This window comes from Schistocerca nitens, chromosome 3, assembly GCF_023898315.1.
Source record: "Schistocerca nitens isolate TAMUIC-IGC-003100 chromosome 3, iqSchNite1.1, whole genome shotgun sequence".
In the NCBI taxonomy this organism is placed as follows: domain Eukaryota; kingdom Metazoa; phylum Arthropoda; class Insecta; order Orthoptera; family Acrididae; genus Schistocerca; species Schistocerca nitens.
The window spans coordinates 636,004,652-636,030,292 of record NC_064616.1 but is presented as its reverse complement, the minus strand read 5'-3'; the positions used below and the strand labels follow the sequence as shown (position 1 = coordinate 636,030,292).

At 42.8% G+C, this 25,641-nt stretch overlaps 1 protein-coding gene across 1 annotated transcript in view; it reads right to left on the bottom strand.

Annotated features, from left to right (window-relative positions):
- The window catches only part of LOC126249373 (relaxin receptor 2-like), a 379,385-nt gene that overhangs the window by 112,462 nt on the left and 241,282 nt on the right, over positions 1 to 25,641 (bottom strand). The window contains exon 8 of the mRNA XM_049951026.1: positions 13,983 to 14,128. Coding sequence (XP_049806983.1) covers positions 13,983 to 14,128 — 146 coding nt within the window. The remainder of the gene's footprint in view (positions 1 to 13,982; positions 14,129 to 25,641) is intronic.

Genomic DNA, 25,641 nt, shown 5'->3' with positions numbered 1-25,641 from the left:
AAATAACACCAAACGTTCCCAATAACCAATGGTGAATTTCGAGGGAACTTGGCTGCACATTACGGATGTACTTATCAAACATGAAACTGAGTGTACTTTTACGTGAAATCATCCTGGTCGCTACGGACACGAAAAAAAGCGTGCGAGTCTGCCACAAAAAATAGAAAAACAGCACACAAGGATAGACAAGGACTACTGTGAAGAAAGTACACTCACAAATGAACACACAGCACAGCAAGAGCTTATTGCTGCACTCGAAGCGCTACAGCGGAACTAAGGAGTAAACACGTCTGACCGCTGTCGCTACTCAAGCGGAAATGAGCTAACCAGACGCTACTGGTCTCCCTCATCGCTATATTGGTCTCTGAGCCACATAAATCAGCGTTAAAGATGAGAATAGTTGTTACTTATGTGATACACGGTATTCCTGGAGTCCAAAAATTAAATTTTCTATCTCAGTCTCTCATCTTACAAAACGATTATGTAGCATTAAACATCGAAGTGGAAAGGAAATGTCAAGCGAATTTAGAGCAACAGTTTAGGACCATATATGCACTGTCACAGGGTTGCAAAATATTTGCAACCATATTGACATGCCCTAGCTGTAGTTCGGGCAGCTGTGTAACGAAATAATTGTCGTGTTCGTCCTATACGCGCTCTCACAATGGAAACTCTCCATCACACCCCCCTCACATTTAGTGGCAAGTTGGCCCATTGGATAGACCGTCAAAAACTGAACGCAGATCAAGCATGAAGACAGGAAGAAAGTGTACTGCACTGTGGAAAAGAGAAGCAAAGTAGAAGCAGTGAACGGTCCCATAATGTGAGTCATGTGGTAAGAATATATTACAGTCCTAAGTAAATGTAATGACTAGTGAGAGCAGCCGAGATGCCGCATAGACTTCTCACAGAAATGAAAACAACAATTAAACGGTTGTGAAGTATGTTAAAACGAAGGTACTCAAGAGACAAAACTTCCAAAACGGAACGCAAGAGGCATAACATGTGGTACCTGTGTGGAACAAATGGGAGGTACGTACGTCTGGAGGTCCCTTCGTTACACGTTGCTGTTGTAAACACACATTACACCACGATACATACACAAATTTGAATGCAGCGAACAGACACGTCAATGACCGGACGGACAGTTCGTAATTTTGTGAAAAGGAAATTTTGGGTATTAAGAAAATTTGAATCCATATCTCGCACTTCGCAATCTAACAACGTGATCATACGACTACATCACGAAGCTTGTGAAGATCGCTCGATATTGTACACATTACAGTGGGACCGTTCACAGTTTCTCTTTTGCTTGTTTTTTCATAGTTCAGTACACCTTCCTCCTGTTTTTATGCTTGATCTGTGTTCCGTTTTTGGCGAACCTTCCAATGGGCCAATTTACCACCAAATCTGAGGGGTGTGCTTGTCAGAAGCGAGGCGCGAGAGCGTTTGGTTTTTATGCAGAGTTATTTCCTGATATTTTGTAACTCTCCTTTCGGGATGTCTATACAGTGTGGACAGAAACAGTCCGAAAACCTTGTAAGGAAGTTTGCAGGGAAGACTGTGCTAAGAAATAATTGTTGAGAAAACAAATCGATACCTTGCGCCGTTTCTGAGTTAGTTAGCATTGCAGTTAGCCAATCAGGCCGTTGTGCACGGGAATTCAAACGGCCCGCCAGACATAATTAGTATGTTTTTCTCATAGCGTAGTTGACAGCGCACGAGACTGCTCAGCCCTTGCTTCGGGCTCGATCCTTACTACCACCCCATGTCCGATTTTTGTATCGCTGTCTTTTTCGGTTTTAGCAAACGATAGAAAGAACACGTCTGGCGACGCCGTGACTGACGGGCGGCCTAAATTTTCGCGCAACAGCCTGATACGTAACTGCCATGCTAATTAACTTGTAAACGGCGCAACATATCGAATATTTTTCTTAACATTTGTTTCCCAGCATAACCTACCCTGCAACGTCCTCACAAGTTTTTCGGACTGTTTCCGACCACGCTGTATTTAAGGCTTTCAAGCAGATTTAATCTAGAATTCCTCATATGCGAAGTTTTCGAGAGTGTGTGGGGGTTGGAGGAGGGGGGGGGGGGGGGGAAGGAACTGTTAACGCCAGTGTTATTTAATTTCAGCGCAGGGACAGCTTAGTTTCCGCTAATGCGTCATACGGCATCCGAAATACTGCGGAATATAATTTCCCATCCTGATTACAATTGCTCGAAAATACAGTTCTTTGATAGTTTGCAACGAATAATTATTTCAGTGGCATACAAAGTAATTAGAAATCAACCTACTCCCACACGTCACGAAACAGTACGATATAAAACACTTAGCACTTCGAAATCGACTATATAGTCTTGTGCCACATAAAAATAGAATTTCACAACTATAATGAGAATGCAGAAGTATGCTGGTGGTGAAGGAAGCAAGACGAAACGCAATTAACTAATTATTCGATGACACGCAGTAATCAGTTCATTTGAGGATTCAGAAGAGAAGAAATTGAAAATTATGTTCATTAACGCAGAATGTGGACAATGTGCAATTCTGCGTTTTCATATGTCTTTCACCTTGAGCTCCATGCGTATAATGCGTAATAACTAGCTTGTTCACTGCATCGGCTTCTTATCTTCTTTGGTCCCTAAACGATGAAAATAATCCAAATCCATGTCACTCATAGTTCCTTCCAATCTTACCAGCGACTTTTTTTGTATGTTGTTGTTTGGCATTCGTGAAGTAGAACACTAAGCCTGGTCCCATGAGGTGCTGAAACGAAGATGCCAGAGGACTTACGAACTGTGTTCGAAACCGAATGTCACTAGTGAAACACGCAGTTGATTACCCGGAATTTCCATGATAGTTTACGTAGCTATTTAAATACATGCTAAAAGAAACCATAATTTATCCATTGGCAACAGCAGCAGAACAAAATAATAGTCAAACATTGTCTTCCATTTATAGACGCAACACTATAACCAGCAGCTGAACCAATGGTAAACCATGGTCGCACTATAACCAGCAGCTGAACCAATGGTAAACCATGGTCGCGGTCTCAAATTTAAAGCTATCTGTAGCAGTGGCAGAGTCCATACTACCTATTCGATTGTTAAATAGGATACTGTGATATGAATTTACATTATGTGATCAAAAGTATCCGGAAAGCCCGAAAAACATACGTTTTCATATTAGGTGCATTGTGCTGCCACCTACCGCCAGGTACCCCATCTCAGCGACCTCAGTAGTCATTAGACATCGTGAGAGAGCAGAATGGGGCGCCCCGCGGAACTCACGGACTTCGAACGTGGTCATGTGATTGGGTGTCACTTGTGTCATATGTCTGTACGCGAGATTTCCACAACCCTAAACATCCTTAGATCTTCTGTTTGCGATGTGATAGTGAAGTGGAAACGTGAAGGGACACGTACAGCACAAAAGCGTAAAGGCCGACCTCGTCTGTAGACTGAAAGAGACCGCCGACAGTTGAAGAGAGTCGTAATGTGTAATAGGCAGACATCTATCCAGACCATCATACAGAAATTCCAAACTGCAGCAGAATCCACTGCAAGTACTATGACAGTTAGGCGGAGGTGAGGAAACTTGGATTTCATGGTCGAGCGGCTGCTCATAAGCCACACATCATGCCAGTAAATGCCAAACGACGCCTCGCTTGGTGTAAGGAGCGTAAACATTGGACGATTGGACAGTGGAAAAACGATGTGTGGAGTGACGAATCACGGTACACAACGTGACGATCCGATGGCAGGGTGTGGGTAAGGTGAATGCCCGGGGAACGTCGTCTGCCAGCGTGTGTACTGCCGACAGTGAAATTCGCAGGCGGTGGTGTTATGGTGTGGTCCTGTTTTTCATGGAGGGGGCTTGCACCCCTTGTTATTTTGTGTGGCACTATCACAGCACAAGCCTACATTAATGTTCTAAGCACCTTCTTGCTTCCACTGTCGAAGAGGAATTCGGGGATGGCGATTATATCTTTCAACACGATCGAGCACCTGTTCATAATGCACGACCTGTGGCGGAGTTGTTACAAGGCAATAACATCCCTGTAATGGACTGGCCTGCACAGAGCCCTGACCTGAATCCTTTAGAACACCAATGGGATGTTTTAGAAGGCTGATTTCGTGCCAGGCCTCACCGACCCACATGAATACCTCTCCTCAGCGCAGCACTCCGTGAAGAATGGGCTGTCATTTCCCAAGAGACCTTCCAGCACCTGATTGACCTTATGCCTGCGAGAGTGGAAGGTGTAATCAAGGCTAAGGGTGGGCCAACACCATTACTGAATTCCAGCATTACCGAAGGAGGGCGCCACGAACTTTTAAGTCATTTTCAGTCGGGTGTCCACGTTCTTTTGATCACGTACTGTATCTATCATTACGGTGTTCACAGATATTGCTGCAGTGTTCTGCCTGAGTCACCGGTCTCCTGTTGTCATCTTTTCTTATGGGCTTTTCCTATTGGTTCGTAAGCAAGACGCCAAATTAAATGTGCGTATTCTGTGTGGCGAAACATCCAACATTCCATTGTTCCAGATTCGCTGATCATGAGCGTCGGCAATAAAAAGGGATAGGAAAACTCTTCAGAGTGAACGAGTAACAATAATAACATTAACAATGATAACAGTAACAACAACAAACTAGTAACTAGTGATGTCTATTGCATGATAGAGGGAGGTTGACACTTAAAAAAACGTTTTCTTAGCTTTTTGACACTGAATTCCGTTCGGGCTATTAGAAAATTGAAAAAAAAAAAGAAAAATGCGGCAATACGAGCTATTAGAAAATTGAAAAAAAGAAAAGAGAAATGCGGCAATAAAAGCCGATAGTACCGTTGCTTTAGATCAGGAGACAAGTGTGGCGCCACAAGGCAGAGATTACACTGCTTCGTTTAGCTCTCAACCATAGCTCTGGTGGTAGTTAATGAAGACAGTCCACAACCTGAAATACAAAACAGTTGAAATTTAAGCGTGAAATTTTCTACCTAGGATTGAAAAATTAAATTTAAATTCTCGATATCATATAAACACGATGAATATTCAGATTATTTCGTCGGCATGAAAATAGAATATTAAGGGAATTTAGCAGGACGGCTCCTCACTGATCCGGAAAGTGAGTGAACGAACATGACGTGCCAAACATCATCAGCTATATTTACCAATTCTCAACTGCACTAGCAATGTGAAGAACTCCTGGACAGCTCACAATGTCCTCTCAGATACCCACAGCCTGTTCCAGACAACCTTCCGTGGAGCTGTGATACCACACGCCAATCTGAGGGATGGCTTCAAACTGGCAGCATATTATACAACTAAAAATACAACTGAGTTGCATACTTTCCTGTTAGATTTGGAGCACAAGCTTATTTTAACAAACCTAAAAAAGTTTGTAAAGCTACATTGTCCAAAATGTCACGAAGTCGTAAGCTACTATGTGCTCTTGACCTCAAACAGACTGTATCTACATCCGGTCTTGTGTCAGACGCAACTAGAGTAGCTGGAATACCACCAAACTGTGGAGAAATTATTGATAATAGACTAATACATCGATGCCACAGAATAAAAAATAAAATCATGGATTCATAGGGAAAAAGTGAATATATGAATATCGAAGCAGAAACAAAACGGAAGAAACAGGACAATGTTCAGTTGCACACTTCCATAAATTTGCACCTCCATATGTACCATAGGTAATGTATACTAAGAAGCTTGTTAATTATTTCCGTGATTTATCCCGTCCTGTTTGATGTTCTAATCGCGGTGCTGACCAGTGTACTGCAGGTTCTTATTTTCCGTTTCACACAATGGAGCTGAAAATTTTTAGAAGAAATTATTGAACAAAATCTGAAGAAAACCTTTACAAATTGAGTCTTCTCACAAGTTCGACTCAGAAAGTTGTGTTAATGATCTGCTATATGAATAGCAGGCTTCTTCACTACACAAACATCTCTGAAGAACTTTGACTCAACTGTCAACGGAACGAATTGAGTTTTGCTCGTGACATAGGATCCATATGTCATGGAGATATTTATGAAGTGAATATACACTCCTGGAAATTGAAATAAGAACATCGTGAATTCATTGTCCCAGGAAGGGGAAACTTTATTGACACATTCCTGGGGTCAGATACATCACATGATCACACTGACAGAACCACAGGCACATAGACACAGGCAACAGAGCATGCACAATGCCGGCACTAGTACAGTGTATATCCACCTTTCGCAGCAATGCAGGCTGCTATTCTCCCATGGAGACGATCGTAGAGATGCTGGATGTAGTCCTGTGGAACGGCTTGCCATGCCATTTCCACCTGGCGCCTCAGTTGGACCAGCGTTCGTGCTGGACGTGCAGACCGCGTGAGACGACGCTTCATCCAGTCCCAAACATGCTCAATGGGGGACAGATCCGGAGATCTTGCTGGCCAGGGTAGTTGACTTACACCTTCTAGAGCAAGTTGGGTGGCACGGGATACATGCGGACGTGCATTGTCCTGTTGGAACAGCAAGTTCCCTTGCCGGACTAGGAATGGTAGAACGATGGGTTCGATGACGGTTTGGATGTACCGTGCACTATTCAGTGTCCCCTCGACGATCACCAGTGGTGTACGGCTAGTGTAGGAGATCGCTCCCCACACCATGATGCCGGGTGTTGGCCCTGTGTGCCTCGGTCGTATGCAGTCCTGATTGTGGCGCTCACCTGCACGGCGCCAAACACGCATACGACCATCATTGGCACCAAGGCAGAAGCGACTCTCATCGCTGAAGACGACACGTCTCCATTCGTCCCTCCATTCACGCCTGTCGCGACACCACTGGAGGCGGGCTGCACGATGTTGGGGCGTGAGCGGAAGACGGCCTAACGGTGTGCGGGACCGTAGCCCAGCTTCATGGAGACGGTTGCGAATGGTCCTCGCCGATACCCCAGGAGCAACAGTGTCCCTAATTTGCTGGGAAGTGGCGGTGCGGTCCCCTACGGCACTGCGTAGGATCCTACGGTCTTGGCGTGCATCCGTGCGTCGCTGCGGTCCGGTCCCAGGTCGACGGGCACGTGCACCTTCCGCCGACCACTGGCGACAACATCGATGTACTGTGGAGACCTCACGCCCCACGTGTTGAGCAATTCGGCGGTACGTCCACCCGGCCTCCCGCATGCCCACTATACGCCCTCGCTCAAAGTCCGTCAACTGCACATACGGTTCACGTCCACGCTGTCGCGGCATGCTACCCGTGTTAAAGACTGCGATGGAGCTCCGTATGCCACGGCAAACTGGCTGACACTGACGGCGGCGGTGCACAAATGCTGCGCAGCTAGCGCCATTCGACGGCCAACACCGCGGTTCCTGGTGTGTCCGCTGTGCCGTGCGTGTGATCATTGCTTGTACAGCCCTCTCGCAGTGTCCGGAGCAAGTATGGTGGCTCTGAAACACCGGTGTCAATGTGTTCTTTTTTCCATTTGCAGGAGTGTAGTTCCACTGTGCTAAATCTGTGTAACAGCACTTAGGCATCCCTGTAGACACCGGTGTTAGCAAATTCCTTCCTCTCTGGGTAGCTTCAAAAACGGGGAAAATTTGTTGCTTTACATCTAATTCAATTAAACAGCGTTAAGTTCTCCATTAATCCATACGTGAATATAAAAACGTGCAGCGTGCCTGCGTTGCTATAGTGGATGCACTGCAAGGTATTCACACAGTTAATCATATGCATTTATTGAAACAAATGAAACGGTGGCAGTAAAACTCATTATATTACGTTTACTCGCTGTGGCTTGACGAAAACATACGAATTCCTGAATAAAAGATTCCGTGAAGCATCGTTTCTAAAAGGAAAAGAAGCCACGCATAAAAAGTTAATAACAACATTGTGAGGTATTCAGATTGGATCATAAACTAGCAAATTAATTTTGGGCCATACTCAGTGTCTTGCATATTAGTCTAATACAATACTCATCATATAAAAAAGAGTCGTCTTGCTGTCGAGCGTGAAATGTAAATCATAGAAAATTTTCGAGCAGCATCTCTCAACAACTGCAAAGTATTTTACACTTTCGAAGCTTTCGACACAGGGCCAGCAAGTAGATCCTGGAGAGGTCTGATGCATGCGGCGTTCAAAAGCAGACTGCCGGGAATTCTTCCCAAAAATGTTAGTGGACGGAACTGTTATTATCGGTGTGTTGGAAAGTGAAATACGTTGTAGCTGTACTTTGATTACATTTAGGCCACCGCGAGATGTTACATAAAGACATGCTGTTCACTGCTTTTTTTTAGGGGGGAGGGGGGAGTCTCGATCCCAGATTTCACCTCTTTACACGAGCGGTCACCTTAACCACCTTCTTTTCTTTTAAGTAATAGGTCTGGGGCACAGTGGGCAGGGATCGTGTTTGGAGGCCTGAACATGGTGTCCCCGTCTCCTGGTAGCAAAAGGAATAGGCAGCGGGAAGGAAACATTGTACCTTTATTTAAATTCCTTTTTATATCCCAGAGAAGAAAAAAATAACCCTTTCTTGTAGAATAACAGTTGATATAAACCATAGTCAGTTTTAGGAAGGACGCAGTGTGCGAGCCCTGTAAAAAGCACCCAGCCACAACCCAAAAACAACAGAAGGAAATGTAGGGCAGAAGTGACCCCCTCGTCACTCTGCTGAGCGGAATATTCTAGACCGTGAGACTGCGCAGACCTGGCACTCCCAGCCCCTGTGGGCGGTCATGAAACTTGCTGGCCAGAAAGATCACAAAGTACGTTTTGTATTTCGAGTAATGTCGGATGATCTCATGTTGTTCTAGGAGACCACTAGACCAGTAGTGCAACAATACGAACAAAAGACAATACTTCTTTCAGGGACTGCCGCAGCCAACACTGTCGCCAGATTGTGCAGATAGCTGGACTTACGTAGAAACCTACTCTGAAATTTTTCATACAGGTAGAAAACATAGAAGGAAATGCACTGCCAATATTTCAACTGATAAGGCGCAATGCAAGTATTTTTTTAATGGTAAAATTAGTCATATTTTCCGCACGAAGAACCGCTTGCAACAGCGGTTTGCACAGTCCTTCCTGCCGAGAGCGCACATGGGCGCCACGTAGAATGAAGTCCAAAGTGCACGCACGCGAATTTTAAGCACTTATACCACACCAAAAATTCCTCAAATTATTAATTTTCTGAATAACTTAGACTTAATATCGATACCTAACTGCTGCAGATGTAATTGTTTCACAAGTGACTAGAAGTGGAAAGAAAATAAAGGCAATGTGTGATGTTACATTGAAGATGACTTCTGTCAATCAGGTACTTTAATTTATACACATGAAATATTTTATAACAATTACTGTAGCACAATTATTATGACAGTTTTACGTAAAGTTTATTTTACTAAGCAATGAAAGGGTTCTTTGTTGATTCCCCGTAGCCGCCACAAAAATGCGAAGTCGCTCTTGGACGACGAAAACAAACATTTTCATTACACCAGACACACTTTACACTAGAAAAATTAAGGCTGTACACTGTAGAAAAGTTTGTTTATCGAGAAGCTGAATCACACTATTAGTTCCAGGTGGAATCCAAATTATATTATCAGTCTTTTCGTCCTCCTACAGACAGAAGTATCGTTATGTCCAGGCCAAGAGTCCAACAAGGACAATGAATTACTTTCTGCAAATGGGAAGAGGACGTTTCGGATGTAATATTGAAAATTATTCTCTTCCGCTTTTCCAGATTTTACTACGTCTATTATAATAATTTTGCTACTAAACAGTCCCTTTCTTTATTTTTGGCTCTAATTAGCCTCGGCGTCCCATAAGATAATGTAAATCTGCAGAAACAATATTTCACTGATACTTATCACTGACATTGTTGTATACGAATGTGTTATAGCATTTATAGACTGCACAAGCGACTCGGTCTTATTTTCGCTAGAAATGATGAAGTGCCATTTGCACGCCGTTCTTGCACGAAACCTGAGTGATGGACAGCGGGTAACAAGAAGCTTCGTCTTAAGTCAGCTACGAATTTCTCTATAAATGTGTGTGAATTCCTAATGGACCAAGCTACTGAGATCATCTGTCCCTAGACTTACACACTAGTTAAACTAACTTATGCTAAGAACAACACACACACCCATACCCGAGGGAGGACACGAACCTCTGGCGGGAGTGGCCGCGCAATCCGTGACATGGCGCCTCAAACCGCACGGCCACTCCGCGCGGCGAATTTCTCCATAGTATTACCTAATAGTGACATCTCCTCTACACCTTTAGTTAAAGTAAACTTCCTAATTTTGCGATTTTCTTTCCCGCATAATTTCCTGAATCTGTTTAACTAGTTTGTAGAAGGCTGGAAATCAGTAATTTTCAACTGACTTGAAATTCAATGGGTCCAGTCTCGGAAGACTCCCTCAGTAATGGTGCAGTGACTCTCAAGAGCAGTTATAAGTCTTTCGAATAGTTTTTCTTTCACACTTTCGCGAGTTTCATTTCGGCACATATTTCGTGGTTCGTGTAACTCTTTCTTCCACTTGCACAATTAACGTTCAGATTTACAAAACGAAACAACGCTTAACTATAACCGCTTTCTCCCTCCTTAGTTTAATCAAAAATTTTACAGACTTTTTTGTCATTGAAAGGCATTACTATAATGTTTTCTTTGGGCTAGGAAGGCACTTTATTTTTGTTTTGAACTTTAATTAGCACAGCAATCATCGTTCGAACCACAGTTCAAAGAATTGTCAGAATTTCTTGTAACGTTTCCACAATTACCAACGAAATGTCGACATCATTTGAATGAATGTCTCAGAAATTAACTACTAAGTAACACATATGCAGATCTTCAGGAGGATTAGGTGATTTCGATTGCATACCACATTTTCTTATTTCGTCTTTTCAAGGTTGAAAACATTAATTGGAGTCTACACTGCTGTGAAACTCTGGAACATGCACAAAGACAGATGCTATTAGCATGCATATACGAAGAAAACACAAAGAAAAGAAAAATCAGTTCTATTTCCATTGTTAACAGTTAGTGATATCACAAAGGCAACTGCTAATTATTGTGGATATTAAAAGAGTTGGAAAATCGAGTAAACAGTAACTGTAAACAACTGTGTCAGAGCCGGCCGCGGTGGTCTCGCGGTTCTAGGCGCGCAGTCCGGAACCGTGCGACTGCTACGGTCGCAGGTTCGAATCCTGCCTCGGGCATGGATGTGTGTGATGTCCTTAGGTTAGTTAGGTTTAAGTAGTTCTAAGTTCTAGGGGACTGATGACCACAGCAGTTGAGTCCCATAGTACTCAGAGCCATTTGAACCATTTTTTGAACTGTGTCAGAGAAACCATCAACGGAAACTAAAATTCGCTTTACAAATTACGATCACGTTGTGCCACGTTATCTATTTAACGACGCTCCGTGAACGAATGTTATGTACCTGCCTTGTGCGCATACGATGTCTACAGTTGCAGTTGGGGTGTATGTTTCTCCAGCTACCACACGAGCTACGAATTTGACAATTTTTAACACAAAAAAAAAATACTTGTAGGGTGCCCCAGCAGCTAAGATTTTGACGTAGCGTTTCTTTCGGTGCATTCTTCATGTATAAAAAATTTCAGATAGGTTTCGACATGTCGGGGTGGACAGTAAACTTGTGAGAGTATTAATTATCAGCGTGGCCAGTTTATATAATTACTACGAAATGAATACCCTTAGCGTCATACAGGCGTTGATATAAGTCAACGGGGACAGTTGAAAATGTGTGCCCCGATTGGGAGTCGAACGCGGGATCTCTTGCTTACATGGCAGACGCTCTATCCATCTGAGCCCCCGAGGACACATTCCCACCTTATTGTCCCGCACTAGATTCATAGTGTCCCTTCCCATCATACTCATTACTCGCGGCTTTACCGCCGATTCCTGTAAGAGTTCGGGCACTGCTTTTGCATCCGCAGAGAAGAAGATGGTCAAATATCCGGTGATCCTAACTATAAGAACAGATACCATCTTCATATACAGCCAGTTTACTTGTCCCACGTTGTGAGCGACGAGGACTTAGTGTGGCGGCCGCCTTCCGGCAAGGCTTCCTGTCAAAGAGTGTACCTCACACCAAGACGATATGCGATGGGTCCATATGACCATAACGAATATAATGTGTCGCTGTTAGTTTTCCTCGGAACCTCCACAAAAGGATACGTCAGTTGCGGTGCTGTACACAGAACCGAGACTCATCTGAAAACACGACTTGTTGACACTCCCATGTCCATTGTCGTCGTTGGGCGCACAACTGTCGGTGCGCCTCTCACTGCTACCATTTCAAAGAAAGTCGCATCAAAGGTAGCTGTGCTAACAGTTTGTGGTCCTCCAGACGGCGCTGCACTGTCCTTGAGCGTACTTGCGTTGCTTCAAACAAGACCATTTTGTGACTCAAGGTACTGTCGAATTCAGGCACGTGCGTGTAGACGTTTGTCTTTCTTACAACATGCATACCACATTCTTCTAAAAAACAAACAACATTCAAATGAAATTTCCTTATGAAGCCCGCTGCTAAATCTTTCCTTACATAGCAGGTCGGGGTGGGCGAGCGGTTCTAGGCGCTTCAGTCTGGAACCACGCGACCGCTACGGTCGCAGGTTCGAATCCTGCCTCGGGCATGGATGTGTGTGATGTCCTTAGGTTAGTTAGGTTTAAGTAGTTCTAAGTTCTAGGGCACTGATGACCTCAGTAGTTAAGTCCCATAGTGCTCAGAGCCATTTGAACCATTTCCTTATATAGGGTGGTCCGAAACAGTCTGACTATCTTGTAAGGGTGTCACAGGTAAGCTTGAGTTCATTAGCAATGGCCGCGCGGAGTGGCCGCACGGTTTGAGGCATCATGTCACGGATTGCACAGCCTCTCCCGCCGGAGGTTCGGATCCTCCCTCGGGCATGGATGTGTGTGTTGTTCTTAGCATAAGTTAGTTTAAGTAGTGTATAAGTTTAAGGAGCGATGACCTCGGCAGTTTGATCCCTTAGCAATCCACACACTTCTGAACATTAATTTTCATGAGCAATGAAGTTAGCGAATTAGGTTACTGCGCACGCTAAGCGGCCCGATAGGGACAGTGTCGCCAAACGTGTTCTTCGTTTGGTTTAATAAAACCGAACGAGACAGCGATACAAAAATTGGACATGGGAGGGTAGTAAGGATCGAGCCCGAATCAAAAGCTGAGCAGTCTCGTGGGCTGTCATCTACGCTATGAGAAAAACTGACAGTAATTGGATCTGGCGAGCCGCCTGAATTTGCGGGCGCAACGGCCTGATTGTCTGACTCCAATGCTAATTAACTCGGAAATGGACAACCCATTGAATTTTTTTTCTTAGCAGTTATTTCTTAGCACAGTCTACCCTGCAACACTATTTAAAAGCTTTTCAGACTATTTCTGTCCACCCTTTGTACAGAACGTAGACAAGTTACTCCCACCTATTTTGTGCTGTTGCAATAAAGTAGTAATAGTTTGCCTACCCAGTAAAGCTCATGTTAATTTGATTGCATTGAAATTTTAATGGCGACCAGTTCAAAAAATGGCTTCAAGCACTATGGGACTTAACATCTGAGGTCATCAGTCCCCTAGACTTAGAACTACTTAAACCTAACTAACCTAAGGATATCACACACATCCATGCCCGAGGCAGGATTCGAACCTGCGATCGTAGCAGAAGCGCGGTTCCGGACTGAAGCTCCTAAAACCGTTCGGCCACAGGGGCCGGAATGGCCAGCAGTCTGTTTGATTTTACACACACGCTTTAATATAATTATTTTTTCTTTGCATTTAATTACTATTCACTCACTGTAATGGTATGTTCCATAATCGTGTAACAATGTTACAGTTATCCCACAGAACTAATAATAACTAAAAAGGATGCTCTACTTCAGTGGTCCAGGTAATTCCGTTGCCCATAACTGTAAAGGCGAGACACAGATGATTGAATGTAGCGTGAGTGCATACTTGACCTCTGAGGACGTCATGGCGAGCATGCCGGAGAGGGTGCAGAGCCAGGAGGTGGTCCAGGAGTGGGCAGCGCGGTGGTAGACGCCCCGCAGCTGCACGTCCTGCCACCCAATCACCGCCAGGTACACCGACATCAGCATGTCAGAAGCTGCCGGCACACAAGCGACACACAGCTCACTAAACTCTCTAGTTTAAGCAGCTATATTGCCACGTCTGTAAAATGTTTGCAAACCGCGCTGTTGTTGCCAATGGGCAGTACCATGTTCTGTGGGGGTGTCTATTGGCGAACTGGGGCTATCCCCTATAAGAGATACAATTCGTACACTCTCTGTTTTCTAGCGAAGCCTTCTTGAATTTCTGTTACTATTACTTCTGGAAATCTACAGACTGAAGTTGAGTTCGTAGACCTGTTTTCCTTAGAGAGTAACTTATCACGTCTTGGCTTCACTGTTCCTCGTAGAGTCACAGATAAAGGCGATTACTGGCACTCTTTCAGAGCCAACATAACCGGCTAAAATATATCTCGCTGTACTTGCAACAAAGGAATGAGTCTGAATGAGTGAAGTCACAGTACGTTACCACGGTCATCTGTGGCTTGAACAGTCACTAATACTGAAAAAAAGTTACAACTAAATAAAAACTCATAATCATCTCCATTTTCTTCATAGAGATTTTTTTTTGGTCCGCGGATGGTAACATTTTCGGAAATAACTGTTCCAAAAATGCTCTTCATTGGCCACAAGTAAATTCAAAGCCGAAGTCCCGTCAAGAACCGCTTCTTCCTCTTTTTTTCCTGTCCTATATTCCGTATCTGCACGGGGTCACCTATTAGTTACCGGATTTGGCAGTGTTACTGGTAAAGGGTGGATGGATGCCCTTCCTGTAGCGCACCTACTCCCCCCCCCCCCCAATCCCCTCCTCGTTCTGTAACCCACTCGGGACGAAAGTTGTATACCCATCTGCCTCAATCTAGTATCACCCCATGTGAAGGCGTGCGGACGTGTTTTAAATACACAAATCAAAAAAAGTTTTGTATCACCTCGGTTCCGAGAGTTCCGGAACCTGTAAAGAAAATTGGAATAGACGTCAACATAAACATCATTTCCGCACTTTTTATTGCTCATGAAAACCACACATTACATGTTGTACCACCATACTGCGAGACCTTCAGATGTGGTGCTTCAGATTGCTGTACACACCGGTACCTCTAATACCCAGTAGCACGTCCTCTTGCATTGATGCATGCCTGTATTCGTCGTGGCTTACTATCCACAAGTTCGCCAAGGCATTGTTGGTCCAGATTGTCCCACTCCTCAAAGGCGATTCGGCGTAGATCCCTCAGAGTGGTTGGTGTGTCACACCGTCCATAAACAGGCCTTTTCAATCTGTTCCAGGCATGTTCGGTAGGGTTCATGTCTGGAGAACATGCTGGCCACTCTAGTCGATTGAGCCGGCCGGAGTGGCCGTGCGGTTCTAGGCGCTACTGTCTGGAGCCGAGCGACCGCTACGGCCGCAGATTCGAATCCAGCCACGGGCATGGATGTGTGTGAAGTCCTTAGGTTAGGTTAGGTTTAATTAGTTCTAAGTTCTAGGCGACTGATGACATCAGAAGTTAAGTGGCATAGTGCTCAGAGCTATTTGAACCATTTGAAGATAAGGTGCTCTAATCCTGAGCGGTCCTTTCGGCATGTTGTTGGGCCCAACTGCACCGCTTTGCATGGTGTCGTGGTTGCAAAGATGGACCTCGCCATGGATGTCGGGAATAAAGTTCTGCATCATGCAGCCTATTGCGCACGGTTTGAGGCGTTACACGACGTCCTGTGGCTGCACGACAAGCATTATTCAATATGGTGGCGTTGCTGTCAGGGTTCCTACGAGCCATAATCCTTAGGTAGCGGTTATCCACTGCAATACTAGCCCTTGGGTGGCCTGAGCGAGGCATGTCATCGACAGTTACTTTATCTCTGTACCTCCTCCATGTCCGAACAACATCGCATTGGTTCACTCCGAGATGTCTGGACACTTCCCTTGTTGAGAGCCCTTCCTGGCACAAAGTGACAATGCGGACGCGATCGAACCGCGTTATTGTCCGTCTAGGCATGGTTCAACTACAGACAACACGAGCCGTGTACCTCCTTCCTGGTGGTATGACTGTAAGTGATCGGCTGTCGGACCCCCTCCGTCTAATTGGCGCTGCTCATGCAGGGTTGTTTATATCTTTGGGCGCGTTTAATGACATTTTTGAACAGTCAAAGGGACTGTGTCTGTGATACAATATCTACAGGCAACGTCTATCTTCAGGAGTCCTGGAAACCGGGGTGATGCAAAACTTTTTTATTGTGTGTACAAGCGATTCGTGTTATTGGGGAGGAACGTGGGTACCATCCCGTTATTCACCTAGCCGGATGTGGAAAACTGCCCAAAAACCACATCCAGTCTGGCCGGTACACCCTTTATCGTCGCTAACCCTCAAGCAGATTAGATGTGGAGCTAGCGCAGTTACCCGAATCCCTGAAGTGGCGTGCTAACGCGCACTGCCATCCAGGCGGGCCCCATTGTCAACTGCTCCTGTGTAACAAATACACAGAGAGTGAGTAGCAATTACCATAAGTGTACAAAGTATTGAAAAAATTTAAGCAGCTTTCTACTTCCAATATTTAAATTAGATGAACAGTCGGCAAACACATTTGATATTTATTTCGAATTTTTCTTTTCAACTTTTTCTTATAATACGACGGAATAATCAGCAACCAGCTGCATAAAATAAATTTATGTCCTTAATCGATATCAGGCACTTAGTGCTCGTCTCCACAAAGCTCTATAGAAAAAAGTATACCACAAACCAATCTGCGCCTTCCCTCCCCCTCTTCTGCCTCTTAGTCACCCAATTTCTCCAACTCTCCTCTCTACCCTACTACAGTCCCTACTACAAATACTTCTTTGCAAATCTATTCAGTAAGTTGCAGTCAGTGGTTGCGATCAGTATGCTAGTTCAATGATTTGCATTATTGGCTATATTCAGATGGTCACTAATTTGCTATTTATTGCCAGTAAATTTTTAGTATTATTTTACAGGCTATAGCTTGAATAATCAACGAAAGGATAACGTTCTACGAGTCGGGGCGTGGAATGTCAGATGCTTGAACGTGGTAGGGAAACTAGAAAATCTGAAAAGGGAAATGCAAAGGCTCAATCTAGATATAGTAGGGGTCAGTGAAGTGAAGTGGAAGGAAGACAAGGGTTTCTGGTCAGATGAGTATCGGGTAATATCAGCAGCAGCAGAAAATGGTATAACAGGTGTAGGATTCGTTATGAATAGGAAGGTAGGGCAGAAGGTGTGTTACTGTGAACAGTTCAGTGACCGGGTTGTTCTAATCAGAATCGACAGCAGACCAACACCGACAACAATAGTTCAGGTATACATGCCGACGTCGCAAGCTGAAGATGAACAGATAGAGAAAGTGTATGAGGATATTGAAAGGGTAATGCAGTATGTAAAGGGGGACGAAAATCTAATAGTCATGGGCGACTGGAATGCAGTTGTAGGGGAAGGAGTAGAAGAAAAGGTTACAGGAGAATATGGGCTTGGGACAAGGAATGAAAGAGGAGAAAGACTAATTGAGTTCTGTAACAAGTGTCAGCTAGTAATAGCGAATACCCTGTTCAAGAATCACAAGAGGAGGAGGTATACTTGGAAAAGGCCGGGAGGTACGGGAAGATTTCAATTAGATTACATCATGGTCAGACAGAGATTCCGAAATCAGATACTGGATTGTAAGGCGTACCCAGGAGCAGATATAGACTCAGATCACAATATAGTAGTGATGAAGAGTAGGCTGAAGTTCAAGACATTAGTCAGGAAGAATCAATACGCAAAGAAGTGGGATACGGAAGTACTAAGGAATGACGAGATACGTTTGAACTTCTCTAACGCTATAGATACAGCAATAAGGAATAGCGCAGTAGGCAGTACAGTTGAAGAGCTAAAAAGGGCCATCACAGAAGTTGGGAAGGAAAACATAGGTACAAAGAAGGTAGCTGCGAAGAAACCATGGGTAATAGAAGAAATACTTCAGTTGATTGATGAAAGGAGGAAGTACAAACATGTTCCGGGAAAATCAGGAATACAGAAATACAAGTCGCTGAGGAATGAAATAAATAGGAAGTGCAGGGAAGCTAAGACGAAATGGCTGCACAAAAAATGTGAAGACATCGAAAAAGATATGATTGTCGGAAGGACAGACTCAGCATACAGGAAAGTCAAAACAACCTTTGGTGACATTAAAAGCAACGGTGGTAACATTAAGAGTGCAACGGGAATTCCACTGTTAAATGCAGAGGAGAGAGCAGATAGGTGGAAAGAATACATTGAAAGCCTCTATGAGGGTGAAGAATTGTCTGATGTGATAGAAGAAGAAACAGGGGTCGATTTAGAAGAGATAGGGGATCCAGTATTAGAATCGGAATTTATAAGAGCTTTGGAGGACTTACGGTCAAATAAGGCAGAAGGGATAGATAACATTCCATCAGAATTTCTAAAATCATTGGGGGAAGTGGCAACAAAACGACTATTCACGTTGGTGTGTAGAATAAATGAGTCTGGCGACATACCATCTGACTTTCGGAAAAGCATCATCCACACAATTCCGAAGACGGCAAGAGCTGACAAGTGCGAGAATTATCGCACAATCAGCTTAACAGCTCACGCATCGAAGCTGCTTACAAGAATAATATACAGAAGAATGGAAAAGAAAATTGAGAATGCGCTAGGTGACGATCAGTTTGGCTTTAGGAAAAGTAAAGGGACGAGAGAGGCAATTCTGACGTTACGGCTAATAATGGAAGCAAGGCTAAAGAAAAATCAAGACACTTTCATAGGATTTGTCGACCTGGAAAAAGCATTCGACAATATAAAATGGTGCCAGCTGTTCGAGATTCTGAAAAAAGTAGGGGTAAGCTATAGGGAGAGACGGGTCATATACAATATGTACAACAACCAAGAGGGAATAATAAGAGTGGATGATCAAGAACGAAGTGCTCGTATTAAGAAGGGTGTAAGACAAGGCTGTAGCCTTTCGCCCCTACTCTTCAATTTGTACATCGAGGAAGCAATAATGGAAATAAAAGAAAGGTTCAGGAGTGGAATTAAAATACAAGGCGAAAGGATATCAATGATACGATTTGCTGATGACATTGCTATCCTGAGTGAAAGTGAAGAAGAATTAAATGATCTGCTGAACGGAATGAACAGTCTAATGAGTACACAGTATGGTTTGAGAGTAAATCGGAGAAAGACGAAGGTAATGAGAAGTAGTAGAAATGAGAACAGCGAGAAACTTAACATCAGGATTGATGGTCACGAAGTCAATGAAGTTAAGGAATTCTGCTACCTAGGCAGTAAAATAACCAACGACGGACGGAGCAAGGAGGACATCAAAAGCAGACTCGCTATGGCAAAAAAGGCATTTCTGGCCAAGAGAAGTCTACTAATATCAAATACAGGCCTTAATTTGAGGAAGAAATTTCTGAGGATGTACGTCTGGAGTACAGCATTGTATGGTAGTGGAACATGGACTGTGGGAAAACCGGAACAGAAGAGAATCGAAGCATTTGAGATGTGGTGCTATAGACGAATGTTGAAAATTAGGTGGACTGATAAGGTAAGGAATGAGGAGGTTCTACGCAGAATCGGAGAGGAAAGGAATATGTGGAAAACACTGATAAGGAGAAGGGACAGGATGATAGGACATCTGCTAAGACATGAGGGAATGACTTCCATGGTACTAGAGGGAGCTGTAGAGGGCAAAAACTGTAGAGGAAGACAGAGATTGGAATACGTCAAGCAAATAATTGAGGACGTAGGTTGCAAGTGCTACTCTGAGATGAAGAGGTTAGCACAGGAAAGGAATTCGTGGCGGGCCGCATCAAACCAGTCAGTAGACTGATGACCAAAAAAAGCTTGACCATACGCTGTTGAATTTAGTTGCTGTTAGTTAGCTGTATACAGTTACATTCAAACACCTGCTCACCGCTACAATTAGTCCACCTTCTACTGTTGGTACATCTGTTACATTTAGTTAATTTTTTAACTTATTTGCACAGATTTTAGTAAGCTGATCGTCTATAATTCTAAGTAATGAAGCATTTTCAGTTCTAAGTGGTTAGTCAGTTCCATTGGCAGGTAGCTAACCATTTATTATTGCAGACACTAAACCATCTACAACCTGCATGTGATGATATATTTTTTCTACGAGTGGTTAGCTATATGTAAACGATGACATAAAGATATTCTATTCGTGAAGTTACAGATGTTCTATTCCTTAGTTACACGTAGTGTTTACGGTTAATAAGCGTTTTAATCATTCACGGTAAGGTAGTCAGATCTATTTTACTTACTTCATACAACTTACGTGACTGTCGCTAATTATATTTACTTCACTAAGCGTATTTAGGAATTAGTATTCATTTCTGAACGAGTTACTGCACTGTAACAAAAGTATACAACGATGCCCACGTTTCCTTTCTCCTATAATTGTTTTTGACTCTTCGTTTTAGCTACTGACTGGGAATTATTCCTCCACTTACTTCAGTTACTGCTTCTCGCCCCTTGGTGCGTCTCGCGCGCTGTTTGCGCGGTCGTATTTCCTGCTACCATCTGCTGAAATTTCTGCACAAGTTTATCAATGTGTTCTAAAACTTATACTACCATTGACTTGGTATAAATGCCGCTAGTTACAATTCTTTCATGTAACCTACTTGAAACTTGCATATATTCCAGTACTAGTTATTTCACTCTATTATAATTGTGTCCACGCTTCTTTTTCGCTATAGTCACTTTCCAGTAACTTAACATTAGCCAGTGATTGAGAATTGTCTTTCCACATAACTCCAGTCATGGGATCCAGCCCCATGATACGCTTCGCACTTTGCTTTTGCTGACAGATTCCCTGCTAGCTTGCTACCGACCAGACAACAGCTGTTTGGAGATTAGTTTCCAAATTTCCCATCCATAACGCCACTTGTCGTTGGTATTAACTTACTTAATTAACGTTAGATTTTTATATATTAATTATTACGCTGCTTGTATGCACTTACATTTTTGTTTATGCCTTTCGACAACTATAGCTTGTAACGTTTGTTTTTATTATGTTATCGTACTTTTACTCCCCACCCTGAGACCAACCTCAAGATATGCATGTCATAAGCTGATTATCTCCAATTCTGGCATGATCTCTGCACTTGTTGTTTAGCTTCTTCATATATTTTTTTCGCAGGCACAATGAACCACATGTAAGCAGGTACGACCTCTTGCTGTATTAATGGATTCACTATTGCATTATTTATCGCTCTTGTATTTCTTTAGGACCACGGAAATATGCTGCATGCAGATTATTGTTGACACTCGCAAATAATGCGATAGTTACAAGTATGCACCATTTTTATATTTAAATTTTGTGAAAACCACACTAAGGTCGGAAGCCGGTTAAGGAAATTAAATCTCTTTTATGCAACTGGTTGATGATTATTTCGGTATATACAACTACAGTTGTTGAAAATGGTTACAATAGTAAATTTTCTTACAAAGTTCAAGTATAATTCCTTGTGGTCTACGTGACAAATAAGATCTTCGCTTCAAAAATGGTTCAAATGGCTCTGAGCACTATGGGACTCAACTTCTTAGGTCATTAGTCCCCTAGAACTTAGAGCTAGTTAAACCTAACCAACCTAAGGACATCACACACATCCGTGCCCGATGCAGGATTCGAACCTGCGACCGTAGCGGTCTCGCGGTTCCAGACTGCAGCGCCTAGAACCGCACGGCCACTTCGCCCGGCCACCTTTGCTTCGGAAGAGGTTGTTTGTTCACGTGGAACGTGAATTGCTGACAATGTTCTTTCTATGCACTCGGCATGTATAGTCAATAGGGGTCGAAGGAGAGGAATCAAGTATGGACTGCTAGTGCCCACCAAAGGGCGTTGGTTCAAAGACCATCAAGCTCTCTCTGGCACCAGCTCCACCCAGCTGGGAGGTTCCACCTTCCTAACTTCTTTGCGGATTTCTGTTCTGTAACATATTTAGCCCTGCTGTGACTATCTGGCTCCTTGCCAACCAACCACAGCACTCCCTCTGTGTAAGGAATTAACTTCCTTTTTATTCACACAAATCTACGTCTTGTGACAAGTTTGTTGCTGTGACCATCATGCGCAGCAAGTATATAAATATTCGTTTTATAAATCGAAACGGCTTTTTATTGGTTCAATAAGTATTTTTTTATGTCCCAGACAGTTTTGAGGTTTCCATTAAGGCATCTTTGGTGGATTTAATATGGAATACATAGTTTTGTTTTTATGTGCGCTACTTATGGAACAGAAAACAGATCACTTCATAATTTTTTCATTACTGGATGTGCCAAAATTTTTAAGTAAAGTGAACGTTCCACCTTTGATCTAGGACCAGACGAGAGAAAAACCAGATTTCGGTGCAAAAAGCAAAACCGATAACTGTTATTAATGTTTTTTAATGTAAAAATTATAACGTCAACTTTTTTCAAAACTGTAAGTATCCCACATAAAAACAAAACTATATTATTCCAGATAAAATTTTTGACAAAACCAGGGGTACAATGGGAAAAAATAAGAGTAGAATTTAACCGTGACCTTAAACGTATTGTGAAAAAACAAAATATTGTGGGACTTTGCGGGTATTTATAGGAAGGAGGTATTTTTTCCCATTGTATTTCTGGTTTTGTCAAACAAAATTGTCATGTGATATGATTATTTCTCTGTATTTTGATTTTAGAATTGAGTATTGTTCTCCCTTTATTAATTTTTGTCTGTATGCTCGTTTGTCTCTTTTATGTTGTCTTGTGTTGATGAAATATTTTTAAGCAATGTGTTAAAGTGTAGATTCATACCATATCTTTTTATTAATTTTTATCTGTATGATAATTGGAATTTTAATTTCATTTTACTGGAAAGTCTCAGATAGATTATGTAATGGTAAGACGCAGATTCAGGAACCAGATTTTAAATTGTAAGGCATTTCCAAGGGCAGATGTGGACTTTGACCACAATCTATTGGTTATGAACTGTAGATTAAAACTGAAGAAACTGCAAAAAGGTGGGAATTTGAGGAGATGGGACCTAGATACTGAAAGAACTAGACGTTGTAGAGAGCTTCAGGGAGAGCATTAGGGAACGATTGACAAGAATGTGGGAAAGAAATACAGTAGAAGAAGAATGGGTAGCTTTGAGAGATGAAATAGTGAAGGTAGCAGAGGATCAAGTAGGTAAAAAGACAAGGACTAGTAGCAATCCTTGGGTAACAGAAGAGATATTGAATTTAATTGATGAAAGGAGAAAATATAAAAATGCAGAAAATGAAGCAGACAAAAAGGAATACGAGCGTCTCAAAAATGAGATCGATAGGAAGTGCAAAATAGCTAAGCAGGGATGGCTAGAGGACAAATGTAAGGATGTAGAGGCGCATATCACTAGGGGTAAGATAGATACTGCCTACAGGAAAATTAAAGAGACCTTTGGAGAAAGGAGAACCACTTGCGTGAATATCAAGAGCTTTGATGGAAACCCAGTTCTAAGCAAAGAAGGGAAAGCAGAAAGGTGGAAGGAGTATATAGAGGGTCTATACAAGGGCGATGTTCTTGAGGACAGTGTTATAGAAATGGAAGAGAATGTAGATGAGGATGAAATGGGAGATATGATACTACGCGAAGAGTTTGATAGAGCTTTGAGAGACCTAAGTCGAAACAAGACCCCGGGAGTAGACAACATTGCATTAGAACTACTAACACCCTTGGGAGAGCCAGCCCTGACAAAACTCTACCATCTGGTGAGCAAGATGTATGAGACAGGTGAAATACCCTTAGACTTCAAGAAGAATATAATAATTCCAATCCCAAAGAAAGCAGGTGTTGACAGATGTGAAAATTACCGAACTATCAGTTTAATAAGTCACGGCTGCAAAATACTAACGCGAATTCTTTACAGACGAATGGAAGAACAGGTAGAAGCCGACCTCGGGGAAGGTCAGTTTGGATTCCGTAGAAATGTTGGAACACGTGAGGCAATACTGACCTTACGACTTATCTTAGAAGCTAGATTAAGAAAAGGCAAACCTACGTTTCTAGCACTTGCAGACTTAGAGAAAGCTTTTGACAATGCTGTCTGGAATACTCTCTTTCAAATTCTGAAAGTGGCAGGGGTAAAATACAGGGAGCGAAAGGCTATTTACAATTTGTACGGAAACCAGATGACAGTTATAAGAGTCGAGGGGCATGAAAGGGAAGCAGTGGTTGGGAAGGGAGTGAGACAGGGTTGTAACCTATCCCCGATGTTATTCAATCTGTATATTGAGCAAGCAGTAAAGGAAACAAAAGAAAAAGTTGGAGTAGGAATTAAAATCCATGGAGAAGAAATAAAAACTTTGAGGTTCGCCGATTACATCGTAATTCTGTCAGAGACAGCAAAGGACCTGGAAGAGCAGCTGAACGGAATGGTCAGTGTCTTGAAAGGAGGATATAAGACGAACATCAACAAAAGCAAAAAGCCGGCCGCAGTGGCCGAGCAGTTCTAGGCGCATCAGTCCGGAACCGCGCGACTGCTACGGTCACAGGTTCGATCCTGCCTCGGGCATGGATGTGTGTGATGTCCTTAGGTCAGTTAGGTTTAAGTAGTTCTAAGTTCTAGGGGACTGATGACCTCAGATGTTAAGTCCCATAGTGCTCAGTGCCATCTGAACCAAAAGCAAAACGAGGATAATGGAATGTAGTGGAATTAAATCGGGTGATGCTGCGGGAATTAGATTGGGAAATGAAACGCTTACAGTCGTAAATGAGTTTTGCTATTTGGGGAGCAAAATAACTGATGATGGTCGAAGTAGAGAGGATATAAAATATAGACTGGCAATGGCAAGGAAAGTGTTTCTGAAGAAGAGAAATTTGTTAACATCGAGTATAGATTTAAGTGTTAGGAAGTCGTTTCTGAAAGTATTTGTATGGAGTGTAGCCATGTATGGAAGTGAAACGTGGACGATGAATAGTTTGGACAAGAAGAGAATAGAAGCTTTCGAAATGTGGTGCTACAGAAGAATGCTGAAGATTAGATGGGTAGATCACATAACTAATGAGGAGGTATTGAATATAATTGGAGAGAAGAGAACTTTGTTGCACAACTTGACTAGGAGAAGGGATCGGTTGGTGGGGCATTTTCTGAGGCATCAAGGGATCACCAATTTAGTATTGGAGGGCAGCGTGTAGGGTAAAAATCGTAGAGGGAAACCAAGAGATGAATACACTAAACAGATTCAGAAGTTGCAGTAGGTACTGGGAGATGAAGAAGCTTGCACAGGATAGAGTAGCATGGAGAGCTGCATCAAACCAATCTCAGCACTGAACTACAACAACAACAACAACAACATCAATTTCATTTTGTGATTTTGTAGACATTCGGATGACATATTTTTTAACCAATGTGTAACCGTTTAGTTGTATATCATGTTTCTTAATTAAAATTTTTGGTTAGATTGCGGCATATGCTTAAAATTTTAGATGCTTTGCATCTACATATTCTACTATCCTTTTGTATTTTTCTTCACTCTTAACAATTTTATTTCCTTTTTATTAATTTCATTTAATGTTTATTT